The sequence below is a fragment of the Chrysemys picta genome, chromosome 1 (assembly GCF_011386835.1).
Source record: "Chrysemys picta bellii isolate R12L10 chromosome 1, ASM1138683v2, whole genome shotgun sequence".
Taxonomy (NCBI): Eukaryota; Metazoa; Chordata; order Testudines; family Emydidae; genus Chrysemys; species Chrysemys picta.
This window is the reverse complement of record NC_088791.1, coordinates 75864878-75881084: the sequence shown is the minus strand read 5'-3', so window position 1 is coordinate 75881084 and position 16207 is coordinate 75864878. Positions and strand designations below refer to the sequence as shown.

The window sequence follows — 16207 nt, the reverse complement described above, 5'->3', positions numbered from 1 at the left end:
ACATTGGCGCAGCTGTACCTCTGTAACTCATCTGGTGAAGACGCTCAATACTGACAGGAGACAGTTTTCCCGTTGGCACAATAACTCCTAACTGTGAGAGGTGGCATTATGCTGGCTACATTGGTGCTTAGGTTGGTGTAAATTACGTTGCTCAGGGGGTGGCTTATTCATACCCCCGAGCGACATAAGCTGTACTGACTTAAGTGCTAGTGTGTACAAGCCCTGAGGAATGACTAGGTGGGCCATCACCACAGTGCAGACATTTCAGTGCTGGGAGAAAGTGGTCTTTTCAGAAATATCAGTATTTTTCAAATGGCTACTTTTTTCTAAACAATAGCCAATGTAAAGTGAAAGCAGCATTTTTCTGAAACAGAGACATTTCTGAAAAGATCTGCTCTTCCCTGACCTATTGGGGTTTCAAATGGAAAGAATAAAAATCTATTTCCTGAAAAGCCCATAGAGACTTTGGGATATTTCAGTGTCCTTATCCTATGGTATCTGTATTAATGTAGGACTTGAAAAATCCACTTGCACACTTGCTTATGATGAATGGGAAGTTTTCGCCCTGCTGACCAAGAATGCGTAAGCCATCGATTTTTTCAGAATTTAAGTTTTTTCACTGTTTTCTGCAGAGGTGGTCACTTGGAGTTACTCATGAGAAAAAGAATTAGAAGAAGGTTGGCAGAGCGGTAGAATAGCAGACAAATTTTTTTCTTTCCTGTTTTCCTCAAAGATGCCAGTAAAGGGAGGAAGAGTAGAGCAGTGGAGAACATCTGCCTTCCTATCCATTTTGGAGCAGCCAGGAGACTCTGGAGGGTAGACAAAAAAGCACCTTCTCTTTTCTAGCAGCTAGAGTGGAGGATGGCCTCTCAATTTCCTATGCATGAGGGTGGTAAGAGCTAAGCTTAACACTATGACCCCTCTGCTGATAGGTTCTTCTCCCCAAGCATCCTCATCGAATCTCACCTCTGCCCCTGGTGAGCAGGTTTAATTCTCAGTCTTTTAAGTGTTTGTTTGATTTGTCTTTTGTATCCACTATTATAGTTTATTGCTTTTTCTTGGTAGTTAACACCGGTCATTGCAGAATCGTCTATTTTCAGGGCCCACAACAGAGCAATCAAATTTCAGACAAACAAAGTCTACTTTAGCTGAAATGAGATTTCTCCTAACACTCCTGGGTGGTGGGAAGGGGGCTAGTATTTTCCAGAAATGCCCCTACACCAGGGAATCCTCTGGTAGCCTATAAAACTAATTTTTCAGATGCTCCTAATTTCTTGGAACATTTTTCTTTAAAAGTGAAAATTCTGAGTTTTGTTAATTTTGCTGTGCTGGTTGTAAATTTGAGTGAATCCACTCACCTATTTCTGAGTTATTCAGTAGTAAAAAGTCAGAAAATATTCAGTTGCCTTTTGGGACTGATCAGTATAGCTACATGCATGATCAGTCATGTGCTTCCCTTTGTGCTCATTGTTCAAGAACAGAATACATTTAAAAAATATTTCTAATGTGGAAAATGGGAGTAAAAAGGAAATTCATCCAAAATCCACATGAGAGCAGTTGAGGTATCAGAGGATGCAGAGGGGAAAAAAAAAGAATATTTTTCCTCTTTTTGTAGTCTCTTCGGAGGGAAAACAAAATAGACAGCAGCAAGAGAAGTATTCCTTTGTGTAACATAATGGCTTCATGGTAACACTTCAGATCACACTAAGTAGTTGGACAAATTCAGCTATGAATCTAAGTGGTAGTCTGATCCCGAAAACCCTTACTAATGTGAGCTGTCCTTACTGATTCAAGCAGTTCTGCTGATTTCAGTGGGGCTACTTGTGTGTTTGAGAGTTTGCTGGATTGGGCCCTAGATTATTGCCTTTCATTACAGCAATTTCTTTAAAGACCAGCTTGAGCAACTGATCGTTAATTACCTGACAGCAACCACATTTAAAATACTGGCCCTAAGTTGGAGGTCGATGACAAATAAAACTGGCCCTAAACTGCTGGCATGAAAACGTCCTTGTAAAAATAGAATAAAAGCACAAAATCAGCTGCGTGAGACACTTCCAAGGGAAGAGCTATTTATGTATCCAACAGCAGGAGGTGGTGACATAAAATACCGTAAAAACATACACATTTATAGTGAAGGCTCCAAAAGCAAGCTGCTTGGATATACATAACTCTGATTGAAAAATATATTTGTAGTTTTCAGTTCCATTTGGATGAAATATAAATATTGTCAACCTTTTATTAGGCTAATCAATTCAGTTAGAGAAAGTTTCCCCTGCCTCATATTATTTTGAGCTGTCTAATACCAAAAAGTATCCCTAGATTTTAGAAACAAAACTTTAGAAATATCATATTTCTAGTTTCCAAATTTTGTAAAATAACTGACTTCCGGACAAAATTAAAGTTCAAACAGGGGATTTTTCTTTGACATCTATAACTATCCTTATAGAGAAAGTAAAAGAATGTAACTGACACAAATCCTAATGGACAAAACAAAGAACAGTGTCACATGGTAACCATGGTCACATGGTAAAACAAACAGCAATGTCCTGAAATAAGGATATCTTAATTACAAATGAAACATAGATATATCAGCTCTTATTTCACTCCCTGTATGGAAATTCTTCAAAGCACATGTTACCCTTGGAAAGAATTTCTAACCAATACCTCACCCAAAATCTAATGACTTACTGGGGAATCTTCCAAAATAGCATCCGTTGGGCCTCTCTGAAGGAATACAGAATTTACCTATGTATCCACCATTGCAACACTCAAATATGAAGGCGCTGTTTCTTAGATGTGACAGTGCAGAGGGGTGTAACTGCCTAGGTTAAAATAGTTATATAAAATTATATAGTTATACAGTGATGTAGCTGCTCCTACTGCAGCGGCTGAAAGCATATTCTTTTCACTGCTTCTCTAAACTCTTTGTAATAAAATGTGTATAACTATTCTCCCTTCATATTCCAAAAAGCTTAGTAACACTATTATAAGAAAGGCTAAGAGTTTGTCATGGAGGTCACAGAATTCGTGACTTCCAGAAACCTCAGTGACATTTCCTGCTTCAGCCCCTGAGAGGTGGGTAGTAGGGGGGCCCCAGCACTCTCAACTGCCGTGGGTGTTGAAGGGGACCCCAGAGCAGCAGCAGGACTCTTGTCCCTCCCCATTTTGTCACAGATATTTTTAGCAACAGTCAGGGACAGGTCATGGGGCTTCTGTGAATTTTTGTTTATTGCCCATGACCTATCCGTGACTTTTACTAAAAATATCCATGACAAAATCTTAGCCTTAATTATAAGCTATGTTTTGGATCCTTAATGGATCTTTTTCTCATAAGTAAAATTCCATTCTCCATACTTAGTATTAGGCCTCTTAAAAGTTAACTTGAAACTATGACAATTATTTCACAAAGTCAGCCAAGCACAAGCAAAATTTCACCACAATACTCCACAAACAAAACCGTGGGACCATCCATTTACCATAAACATACCTTTTCCCTACAATATTATTTTCTTTAGGAACTAAGTCATCTCTCAAGACATGACAAATATTAAAACCTGCCTGAAAAGTAAAACTAAATGGCTAGGGGTGGGAGGAGTTACAACACTCCTTGCCTAGAAACGGCCGTAACACACTTTAAACCCAAATTCTTGCCACAAGGCCAAGTGCAAACCATGTCTGTAAAAGGTATGAGAACAACCTAGAACTGTCCTACAAACGTCTCCTTAATAGGAGACATCAAACCAGAAGCTAGCTGGGGAAGCAGACATTTATCTGACTGAATGAGCTTTTAACATAACTTTGCAGGCTAGCTTTTCAATCTCCTGTCAAAATCAAGATCTGCATGTGCATGTTGGAGTTTGAAGTTAATGAAAGCTGTGGTGTGCTTAGACTCTCTGCAAATCAAGCCAGTTGTATTCATGTGCCTAAATATGAATGCAGTACCTAACTTTATATGCACAAGTCTGAAAATATTGACCATGGTTCTCTTGAAAACTGCCTGATCTATTAAATTGGAATCAACCAAAATAAACTTTCTAGAGGTGTATCTGTACTACATAAAAACTCTGGCTATAGAATTTTTCACATCAAGCTTATAGAGAAGGTGTCACAGGGTACCTGGTCCCTGAGGATAACTAAACCGAGCTATCCTGGGCCAGAGGAGGTGAGCGCAATCCACCTAATTAAAGAGAGCTGGGCTACCAATGTGCCTATAAAGGGCTGCTAGTAGGCAGCTGGGGGAAGAAGAACAGAGAGGCTGAGCCTTGGGGAGGAAAAGTCACACTGGAGTGGAGCTAGCTCCTGTACTGGGTCCCTGGAGCAAGGGACCAGGGGCCTAGGGAAGTTGCTCCACGAGGGGAGCGGAGCTGGCTGAGGCTAGGAAGCTGCCAGGAGCTGGAATGCCAGATACTCCTGGGAGGGGTGGTCCTGAAGCCTGGGCCAAGGACAGTTAATACTATTTTCTGTTTATTTGATAGCCTCTGTTTAAAGGAATAAACCTCTTTGAAAAGACTGGGCATGGCAGCGCATGCTTTGTAGCCAGGGAGGAGTGTTGGCCCTGGTAACAGAAGGGCCTTGTCAGGACAAGACAACTAGTGTGATATCTGTGCAACTCATTGCTGGGGGATATTGTGAAGGCCAAAACTAACTGGGTTCAAAAAAGAATTAGTAAGTTCATGGAGGATAGGTCCATCAATGGCTATTAGCAACCCCATTATCTGTGTGTTCCTAAACTGCTGACCTCCAGATGCTGGGACTGGATGACAGGGAATGGATCATGCAATAAATTTCCCTGTTCTGTTCATTCCCTCTGAAGCATCTGGCACTAGTCACTGTCAGAAGACAGGATACTGGGGTAGATGGAACATAGGTCTGATTCAGGATGGCCATTCTTATGAATGTTGGCAGAATGGCTGAATAGCTAACAGGTCATGGGGAGACATCCTGATTTCAAGGAAGATTTGATCCACTAGCTCCTGATCCAGGAACTACTTGTATTTGTCGAAATTTATTATCAGGGTTTTCACCCCTGATAGGTTGCTGGCCACTAGTCATGACTTATGGGGCACTACCCAGTCTCATATTTGCATGGATTTCCTTCTGCAGATGTCACCAACTATGTCAATTTTGGTAGCCAGATTGTTTATTTGAATTAAAATCAACCTTTGGGATACCAGTTTTATGACACCTCTTACTCCATAAGGATTTCAATCCTTCCAAGAACATATATGTACAGTTACTGTTCCTAGATTACAGCCTGCCTTAAATGTAAAAGCACCTCTGCATGGATGCAGTGTGGTAACTACAATTTGGATCAGAAGTCATTTACCAATTTCTGATTGTCATTGGACTGCCAAAAATCCAATAGATCTTGCAGGTCATCTCTCAATCAGGTGCAATAGCAGTGTCTTTGTATGGTTTGTAACCACTGAGACTTCAAGTGTCCACTGATACTGTGGAAGCAAATAGATACCAAAAATACTGTCAGAGCCATCAGTCCCAACATCTACAGCCTTGCAGAAACCTACTTCTTCTGGCAAATCCTCTTTGGCAGACAGAAAATGTCTTAGAATCTATCTTTGAGCTGTAAAGCTTTGAAGCAAGGTGTGTACTCCAGTTGTTTGTGGAATAAACTAGAAGACTTTAGGTTGTTTAGGTTAAAACCAAATGACTTTAGTACCCTTAGATTGCAAAAACAAATTCTGGATCTCTGTCAAAGTCCTTGATCAGCTCATCATTCAGCTAGAGGAACGTATGCACCCCTCCACTCTGTGTAAATATACCCCTACAACTGCCAAGAATTTTTCAGAGCAACACAGTGTTGACACCAACCCAAAAGATTAATCTCTGAATTGGTACCCTATCAGAATCTATGATACATCCCGTGGTTGGAATGTGCACACATGTAGTCATCCGCCATGTCCAGAGTTTATATTCAAGAGGAACCACTCTGAATTGTCTCAATATGGATTTGATTGGCTACCTTTTTCACATGGTAGTTGCATTTCTAGTTCTCACATACCTGACTGGGTGTTCTGGCCTGTCTGTAAATTAAGTGAATCTCCCTTATCTGTCCCTTGCATAAGAGGGAAAAATCAGATCCTCCAGAGATGGAAGTCACTGGCATTTTCTTCTTCTTTCTCTGTGGAAATACGTTGGGTATCAGAAGAGTCTTCTTGACCATCAGTGTCCGGATACTATTCCCCCACAGCCTCCTCAAATGAATGGGTTTTTTCCCCAGACTGTTGCACAGAACACCCATGGTAAAAATGGCATTCTACAAGGTTGTTGAATCAAGCGCCAAATCTGATTGCATTAAATCTATGGCTAGTAACAGCCTCAATTACTTTAACATATGCAACATTGGTGTGCCAGTTGAAATTGTCTTTTTTGGTATATTCACAGAACTTAGAGTTCCAAGAGGAATCTTTGTCGGGATCAAACTTTGGCTGGCCTAAGCCAGCATGTGTTGCGTCAGTTCATCCAAAACAACAGGATGGAAGGAGAGCAGCAGTCACTGCCTTATTGGGCCCTTGGAACAGAACATGGCTGATTGGCATCAGCAGCATTAAGACTGGAACCACCAGAACTGTCAGTCATCCGCTGCCAGCAGTTAAGAGCAGATGTCACAGGATATAAATGGAGTCCTACCGATGGATCTGTTTTGAGTAGAACTTTCTGGGGGCAATGAGAGGAAAGTCCTTGTGCCGGAGTCTGTGTCAAATATTCCTTAGGTGGTGCAGTTCTGCAACACGACTGGTTGACATAAGTAAATTTACACAGCTGTTTGCTCTGCCAGTTTCTAAACAGATTCACAGGCTATGCGTGACATGTGCCAAAGCGAGAAACACCAGCTCAGAATGTAGATACCCAGATGGCATGACTCCTGTTTGCTTGAGGATTTTGCCTTCAAGGCCTTCTAAGCCAGTTTTGGGCTGAACATACTGGAAGTATCACAGGTGGCCAACAGAGCTTATCCTGAATACCCGAGATGGTGGTAATGCTCCAATCTGCTCTGCTGCTCCTTATTTCCCCTGCATCCTACTTAACATTTAAACTGCTCTCCTATATGCTTGCTTTAAGGACTATTGTATATTCTGTCTCTGTGGGCTATCTTCCCCCTCTCTCATTTGTTTTGACTGTATTCCTATTGACAACATCAGGCCATTCAAAAATGAAAGTCAGTGAAGGATTTATTCAAGCCTGTGGGTGATGCAGTGTCATGCCTTAAAAACCCTCTTATTGCCCCTTCTCATCACTTGCCGGTACCCCAGAGATGACCTGGCCAATTGACCACACAGCAGGAAAACAGATCTCCCAACACTATATAGAGCCTAATTTCAGGGGAAGGCAGAAGAGGATTCCAATTAAAATCCGTTGGTACTGAAATGTCAGAAATACCTCCCTTTCCTGGCTTCACTTCTTCCTTCATAATCTATTGATGTAAAAAGAAAATTAAGTCAAGGTTATGTTTTTGTTGAGCCTTAAGAACGGATTGTGCCAGGTTTAAACTCTTAGTTTTTTGAAGTGTCCCTTGTGGTCTGTTTTGAGTGGGATACGAGTAGGAGAAGTGGTGAGGGAAGTGAGGCAGTAGGGTAGCATGTGCACAGAAACCCATCTCCCTCACACTGGCAATTACTTAATTGGAATGGGAGAGGCCAGGACCCAACAAGATGTTCAAACTAACTCTGTCTTATTAATTACTATTGAGACCTTTTCATTTAGCTTCTTTTGAATAATACATGGGCTCTAATAACTCTAAATCACTTAACTATTCCCTTTTTTATAATAAAAATGGATTATTCTCATTAGATTAATTATACTTTAACTTAATTAGGTAATTTGCAATTGAATTTCTCTGTGAAGTTCCACTTTCACATTTTTTTTTAAGATCATAGTTCAGTCTGGTTAGTTGAGTGCAACTAAAGGTTATGATCTTTAGATGGATGTAGAACAGATGAATAGTGATCTTTGGGTACTTACTAGATTTCTGACATCTTTTGTTCCCTATCTTTCACTTTTGAACTTAAAACAACAAACTTCTAAACTGTTATTTAACTTCCCTATCCCTATCAATTTACAAAGCCACTGTTACTCTATTATTTTCCACATTAATCCTCATTTTTTTCCCTGCTCACTGTCTCCTACATGGGATAATTAACTTGTTATATGTGTTACTTAACTTCTAAATTCTAGCCTCTCTCTGAAACCACTTTGTATCTATCATTTCTCCAAAGGTAACAGCTGCAATATATCCTCAGTTTTGAGTCCAAGGATGAAACTGGATAGGAACTCCCACAGCTTACACTTCTAAATACATTTGTCTGTAGCATGGGGCAGCAGTGGAATTACAGGAACATTTTGGCCAAAAATTTCCAACCTTAAATTCTCATACTAAGGCACTTCCATGAGTGAAATGCAATTAAAAGTTAGAATTGTATTAAATACAAAAACGGAAACCAGGAGACATATCAACTGTAAGTTGTTAACAAAATGCTATGACCTATTTAGGGGGTGGGAGGAGAAATCACCAAGTTCCTAGGAAGGTCAGTTTTTATGTTTGTCAGTAAAACATAAAATTGACTTTACAGTGTATAATTCTTGTGAATTACTTATATCTGACTGCAGGATTAGCTGAAGGCAGTATATACGGAGTGAGAAACAAAACAAACACATGGATCTGCTCCACTGGGAACACCAGATGCTACATAGTGATGTATATTGGGAAATTAAATTCTCCAATGAGTTGTGGTCAGAGCTAGACAGATGCAATATGCGCATCAGTACAGCCCCTGCCAACTTTCCTGTTCCACACCCTGGAATCTCTCTATCGGGGAAAGAAGTTCTCAGAATTTCACAAAGAAACCTCTACAAAGACTACATACGGCAGAAATGGCGGTCTTGTTATAAAAATATAACACACATTTCTCTGTCATATTCAAATAACAAACTTTCATACAATATGTAAGCTCTTATGGGCAGAATCTGTCTTTTCTTTGTGTGTACTCTTTCTAGCATAATGGAGTCCTGATCTCTGATTGTGTTCTCTAGTTACTACTATAAAACAAGTAACTAATAAATATAGTTTAAGGAACATGGCTTTTCTGAGTTCCTAAACATAAAACAATAATTCTAGAGAGATGTGTGTAAATGACAGCATAATGATCTCATTAGGTTTCCAATCTCTCTGCCCCTGAATTGTCTCCAGTAACTATGATTTAAGAAGAGCTTCAGTCTCTTGGTGTAGTAAGAGAATGTGTGTCACTCCCAAAATGAAACTTAACAGAATAAATTAACGAACATTCTAATTTAAATCTTGTTTGGAATCTTTTTGGAAGCTGTGAATGTGAATCAGTATTTAAGTAGAGCGGTGGTATATTCAGGACACAAAGAAATGTGTGCATCTTTAAGCATAAGCAGTCAAATCCTTTTTGATGCTCTTGAGTTTAATGCAATCCTACAACATAAAACAAGATAATTCCTGACCACTATAATAACTACTCATCCCACAGTCCCTTTAGAAGTGATCACTTGAATGAAGCAGCCTATTTCCAAACAAGCTAGGTTAATGACCATTAATGTTGAAGAGTTTCAAAGTTTGTTGTTTCTGTCTCTTCCCCGACAGTTTATCATTAAAGCTAATCATTCCGACATCCTGAATGTGCAGCTGATTCTCTACTTCCTTAACACAATGGGCTAGATTCTTTGCTATGTTTCCTGAGAGATGCAGCACAGAACGTGCGGGTCAGAGTCAGGGAGACAGAAATACAGCTTTATGCCACTTTTGCATTGCCGAGATTCTGAGTTACTGCAGGGCTGAAACAACCCCTGGTGTAGATTGTTCTGAAGCCCATAATCCCATAGTGATGTGCACTGTGACCACCACATCCCCTCATGTCTCTGGCCTACAAACACCCCTGTGCTGGAAACTTATGAAGGGTCCAGCATAGAGCTGCTTTACCTACAATGGGAAAATTCCCCCCCCCCCATCCAACTATGGCTCATTTATGGTGGTAAAGCGGCTGGAGTGGGGACCATCATCTGGCTTAGTATCTTTAATCTTTGCAGTCCTTCAGTATTTCAGCACTCTAACGTTTTAATGTAAGCTTTCAGCAGTCTAGATGTTAGAGGGCCTCTCTAAGATAGCTAGCACTGACTGACTCCTAACTTTCCATCTAACCAAGTGTTCAGACATCATGGGGAGATTTTAAAAGATGCAAATGGGATTTAGGTGGCCCGGTACTTTTCACTAGGTACAAACACCTTTGTTCCTTTGAAAATCTCCCCCTACAATAAAAAGCACACTTATTTCATACATGAATAGCAACAAGTTCCCTCCTATTTTATCACTGTCAAGGCTGCTTCCCCACTTTGAACTTTAGGGTACAAATGTGGGGGCCTGCATGAAAACTTCTAAGCTTAACTACCAGCTTAGATCTGGTCCGCTGCCACCATCCCAAAGCTAATTCCCTTCCCTGGGTAGCCTTGAGAGACCTTCACCAATTCCCTGGTGAATACAGATCCAAACCTCTTGGATCTTAAAACAAGGAGAAATTAACCATCCCCCCTCCTTCCTCCCGCCAACTCCTGGTGGATCAAGATCCAACCCCCTTGGATCTAAAAACAAGGAAAAATCAATCAGGTTCTTAAAAAGAAGGCTTTTAATTAAAGAAAAAGGTAAAAATCATCTCTGTAAAATCAGGATGGAAAAATAACTTTACAGGGTAATCAAACTTAAAGAGCTCAGAGGACCCCCCTCTAGCCTTAGGTTCAAAGTACCGCAATCAGAGATAAACACTCTAGTAAAAGGTACATTTACAAGTTGAGAAAACAAAGATAAAACTAACACGCCTTGCCTGGCTGTTTACTTACAAGTTTGAAATATGAGAGACTTGTTCAGAAAGATTTGGAGAGCCTGGATTGATGTCTGGTCCCTCTCAGTCCCAAGAGCGAACAACTTCCCAAACAAAGAGCACAAACAAAAGCCTCCCCCCCACCAAGATTTGAAAGTATCTTGTCCCCTTATTGGTCCTTTGGGTCAGATGCCAGCCAGGTTACCTGAGCTTCTTAACCATTTACAGGTAAAAGGATTTTGGAGTCTCTGGCCAGGAGGGATTTTACAGTACTGTACACCGGAGAGCTGTTACCCTTCCCTTTATAGTTATGACAATCGCAAATACATAACATAATATAATGAAACCAACTTCATTCCTAGCTTTATGTCAAGGGCCAACAGCTAAGTCAATGATCCTCCAAAAAAAATACACTTTCACTTGGAATGGATTAGTTGATGTACTCCCCTCAACACCATGTCCTCACCCAGTTTTGGCACTCTCTCTTTTCCCTCTTTCTGTCATGATGCCCTTCTTGTCACATTCTCTCTTTTCCTCTTTTACAAGTTATTTGCTGCCTCTTGAGTCATTCTCCCCTCTAGCGTCGCCGGTAGCTCTAATCTGCCTACCTCACTAAGAGCTACGTTGGTTCCATCCACTAGACATCCACTGGTTTCACCCAAAGTTCAGCTGAATGTCGCAGGAGAAGAGAAGCCTGGACTGGGTGGCAGCCTGAGTTTTCAGCTTGGTACTGTAGTGGTGAGCTCCTTCTATAGCAAGCTACAATCGAGGCACTATGATCGGAAGGTGAATGGCTTTCAGTGAGCCACCTCCTGCTGTACCTAATGACATGGCAACACATTTGCAGAATGCATGTAGAAGACAGGGATCTGCAGCCCTTGTAACTCACCCCACTCACACTGATCCGCTCCTTTACTCCTCCCTGAACTAGTCTGGTACCCTCAGTTTGGGAAACGCTGTTCAAAACATTGAATGCATAGTAACAAGCCAGTGATCTGGAACTGCAAAATCAAGGTACCAGTGGGTTGTCCAGCCAAATGTGCCATGGTGACACTATCCACGAAGCCATTGCCTAACGCATCACACATTCCTAAATGTCTTATGTGTCATTTAAGGTACTTCCCTCATTGATTCACATTCTGCACCACTAACTGTTCAGGGCCATAACTAGAAGTAACAGAAAATACAAGGGTAAACCTCTGACAAGATAGAACACACTGACAAATCATCCTGATACTTCCAAAAAAGACCACAAATACAGCAATGAAAGATGAAGACATATATGGACCCATCATGGGAGCACAAGTAATATAATATCTGCATCAAAGAGTATTTGCAGTCCCTATATACAGTGCTGCTCCATTAACATACAGGTTTTTGAGTCTCCAATGGCCACCCTTCCAATTTGGCTTCTCAGTAAGGTGTGCATTTTCTAGGGATGGTGCCAACTCTTTTATTCTTTTTTTCCAGAGTGTCTTCATGTTTAAGGCTTACATGAGGAGTATAGATATATTTCCCTATGATTTAGCATTTGACTTATGGGATATGAAGTGTACCTATGACAAGTTGCTAAACCAAATTCATGATGTGTAGAGACAAAAGCACACAGAGTAAGTGTCCCCTAGAGGTTCATGATTAATAATTGCATTGTCCCTGGACATATACTTCCAGATTCCTGATCAAGACTTTGGAACAAGCAAAGAAAAGAATAGCCCAGAGAATCTTTTCCATGTTTGATAGTGAGTTTAGTGCCTGCAGGGACAGAACTTTGACATAGGGCCATCATCTGTTCTTGGTTACTTTGATGTAAATATGCATTAATGCTATTGGAGTCAATAAGTAATTCAAGATTTATGCTGGTATTTCCAAGAGAAAAATTTGATTCATAATCAATAAAGCTCACTATGGAGACCCCATGCTTTGTAGCAGTGGACCCTCAAGTTCCTCTGCATGAAATCAGTCCCACTCAAACCAAAAATATTCCTAGTGCTCTCCAAATTCTGAACCTCCCTCCCCTCCCCTCGTTTTCACAGCAAAATTACATTTCCACTGCAAGGTGTCCTCACACTTGCAGAGATGGAGGACATGATTTGTCCTTTAACTGCCGTAAGTAACTATGCTTTCTTTTTTATTTTGCTGTAAAAACAAAAGACCTTGTCAATGGATCGCCTTAAATTATGAAATTTAATACACCAGGATTTATAATTTCAGCATTGTAACATAGCAATCCAGAAATCAATGCATCATTAATCTGTGGAAGAACAAAGTAACCCAGGGATTGGCAACCTTTGGCAAGCAGCGGCCAGCACATCCCTAGGCCTCCGCCTCTTCCCTCAGTCCTCATTGGCCTGGAGCGGTGAACCGCAGCCAGTGGGAGCCGCGATAGGCTGAACCTGCGGACACAGCAGGTAAACAAACTGTCCCGGCCCGCCAGGGGGCTTACCCTGGAGGGCCGCGTGCCAAAGGTTGCCAATCCCTGAAGTAACCTCACACAACTTTTGGATAACAGGGCCTTCAGAAATCCTATGCATTTTAACTGTGCAAGTGTAGCAGGGACACTAAATCAATGAATAAAGTGGGAAAACATGGAAAATATCACAAAGTCATGAGAAACAGAAGCCTGGAACTGCAGTGAAACATACAGAATCAAGTTGATTGCGTGGCCAGATTTTTGACAGCTGCCCTTGACTTTGCAACCACAGATTTCTGTGATCACCACATCTGAATTTGTGGGCACAAACCAGACAGGCATATACAAATTAATCTGCATGGGCACAAATGTATTTGGGAGGTAGGTTAAGGACACTCTAAAAGTGTGGGCTACCATATTAACTGCTACAATATACAATGCAACAGCTGCCTCATTATTGCAGACTAATGGAATGCATTCCAAAAACATCCAGGAATTAAACATGGGATTCAAAATACAAAATTACACACTACATTTGAACCAATCAAATATAAAATGTCACCAACTGAGATTTAGAAACCACACAGTGAAGTACACAAACAAATAAAGTTATGGCTGGTTAACTATACCTTCTATTTTTATTATTACCATTTTTGTGCACCATCCCTGTGGTTGTTTTGCTTAAACCCAGTGGAGCCAGAAGAGGAAATGAAAACAATATATAAAAATATATGTACTGTATGGCTGTGGTTCCCCATCATGCTCCCCAACTAAGATTACATTTATTCCCCCTCCCTATATTTTCCAACGGGGATTACATAACTCATATTTTCGGACTTTTCTATTATCAGTTTTAAACTAGAATAAGAGGCAGCTCATAAAGTTAAATATTTTTGGTTCCTTGGGACCAATCACATCTGGAAATATTTTTTTGTAAATCTAGAAAAAACAATCTATCTAAAGATATAATGATACCATCACCCTCAAGTTAACTATGTGCTTTGCATCACTTAAGCACATGATTGGCTTAGTATTAAAAAGGTAAAGCCAAACCTGTCAAAGCCTTTTAAAATACTTGTCTGTTTCAAGCCACAAGGAAGCTAGGGGGAAGGCAGATGTACAGCCTATAACTACTTACGAGGAAACAGAATCTTAGCTGTTCTGCCCTGGTACACACTTAAGCCAATCTTTAGTTGCCCACCCAGAGGCAGCAAGCAGAGCTAGGTCCATGCTGTTAACAATAACAAACATGTCTATGAAACCTTTTTACATATAGTGATATTCACCTTCCTCCTTTCCCAGCAGAGAGACACTAATTTGGAAATTTCCCTCCCAGAAGGAAAATTATGCAAAAATCTGAAAATACCGCCCCCCCCTCTTTGCTGTGATTAACAAATTGACATGGAGATGAAGTTCTACATGGTAGGTTAGTTTATTTTGCTTGAACGGAGGTATTTTGCCAGTAGCAGTTTTTAAATCTTTAATCACTCAGAGAGATTAACAGCAAACCTGGAAAATGCAAGGAAACCTATGTATCAGAAACTCACCATAATGCATGTAACCATTGCCTTTGGTAGGATCCAGCTGAATAGCCTTCAAGAAGTACTTTTCTGCCTCACTCTTGCGGCCCTTAAAAAAAAAAAGAGAGAGAGAGAAAAAATGGATCATCTTAACACTGAGTCACCCTGGACTCTCCATATGCTCCCACACTTTCCAAATTCCAGGCACTAGAGCAGCACAGTTACTATTATTGCCAGATTCAACCTAAGTAAATAGGAACTAAATCGGAAAAAACGTCATGAACAAATTTAAAGTTCACTCATTAATAGATTCCAAGGCCAGAAGGGCCCACTGTGATCATCTAATTTGTATAACACAGGCCATAGAATTTCTCTGAAAAAATCCTAGAGCGGGTATTTTTGAAAAAAAAAATCCAATCTTAATTTAAAGATTACAAGGAGTCCGGTGGCACCTTAAAGACTTTAAAAATGGTCATTCATGGAGAATCCACCATAACCCCTGGAAAATTGTTTTAATGGTCAATTACTCTTGCTTTAAAAAATGTAGTCTTCATTTCCAGTCTGAATTTGTCAATCTGCAACTTCCAGCCATTGGATTGTGTTGTACCTTTGTCTACTAGACTGAATAGCCCATTATCGAATATTTGTTCCCAACGTAAGTACTTATAGGCCAGGGATCGGCAACCTTTGGCACACGGTCCACCAGGGTAAGCACCCTGGCAGGCTGGGCCGGTTTGTTTACCTGACGTATCCGCAGGTTCGGCCGATTGCGGCTCCCACTGGTCGCGGTTCACCACTCCAGGCCAATGGGGGAATCGGGAAGCAGCGGCCAGCACATCCCTCAGCCCGCGCCGCTTCCTGCAGCCCCCATTGGCCTGGAGCGGCAAAACGCGGCCAGTGGGAACCGCGATCGGCCAAACCTGGGGACGTGGCAGGTAAACAAACCGTCCGGGCCCGCCAGGATGCTTACCCTGGTGAGCCGCATGCCAAAGGTTGCCGATCCCTGTTATAGGCTGTAATCAAGTCACCCATAACCTATTTTTCATTAAACTAAATAGCCTGAGCTCCTTTAGTCTGTCTCTCTAAGACATGTTTTCTAATCCTTTAAATCATTCTTGTGGCTCTTCTCTGAACCCTGTCTAATTTAATCAACATCCTTCTTGAATTGTGGACACCAGAACTGGACACAGTATTCCAGCAGTGGTCACAGCAGAGTCAAATATACAGGTAAAATAAACTCTCTACTCTGATGACAGCTTGTGCCCTTCCAGAACATAGAGTTCCACAACACTGAAACTTCAGAAAACCAGGAAAAACAAAATTAGGGTACATACCCAATAATCTTCTTTTTGCCTCCCTGGAGATGGCAATAGCCACAATTATCTGCATGCACTACAGCTGGATTTAGTGTGAGAGTATAGCTGTAC

At 41.0% G+C, this 16207-nt stretch overlaps 1 protein-coding gene across 3 annotated transcripts in view; it reads right to left on the bottom strand.

Annotated features, from left to right (window-relative positions):
• TMTC2 (transmembrane O-mannosyltransferase targeting cadherins 2) overlaps window positions 1–16207 on the bottom strand; it is a 375568-nt gene that overhangs the window by 47190 nt on the left and 312171 nt on the right. For all 3 annotated transcript variants that reach the window (XM_065559918.1, XM_042850889.2, XM_042850888.2), the window contains one exon: window positions 14808–14889. In XM_065559918.1, the coding sequence (XP_065415990.1) occupies window positions 14808–14889 (82 nt within the window). The remainder of the gene's footprint in view (window positions 1–14807; window positions 14890–16207) is intronic.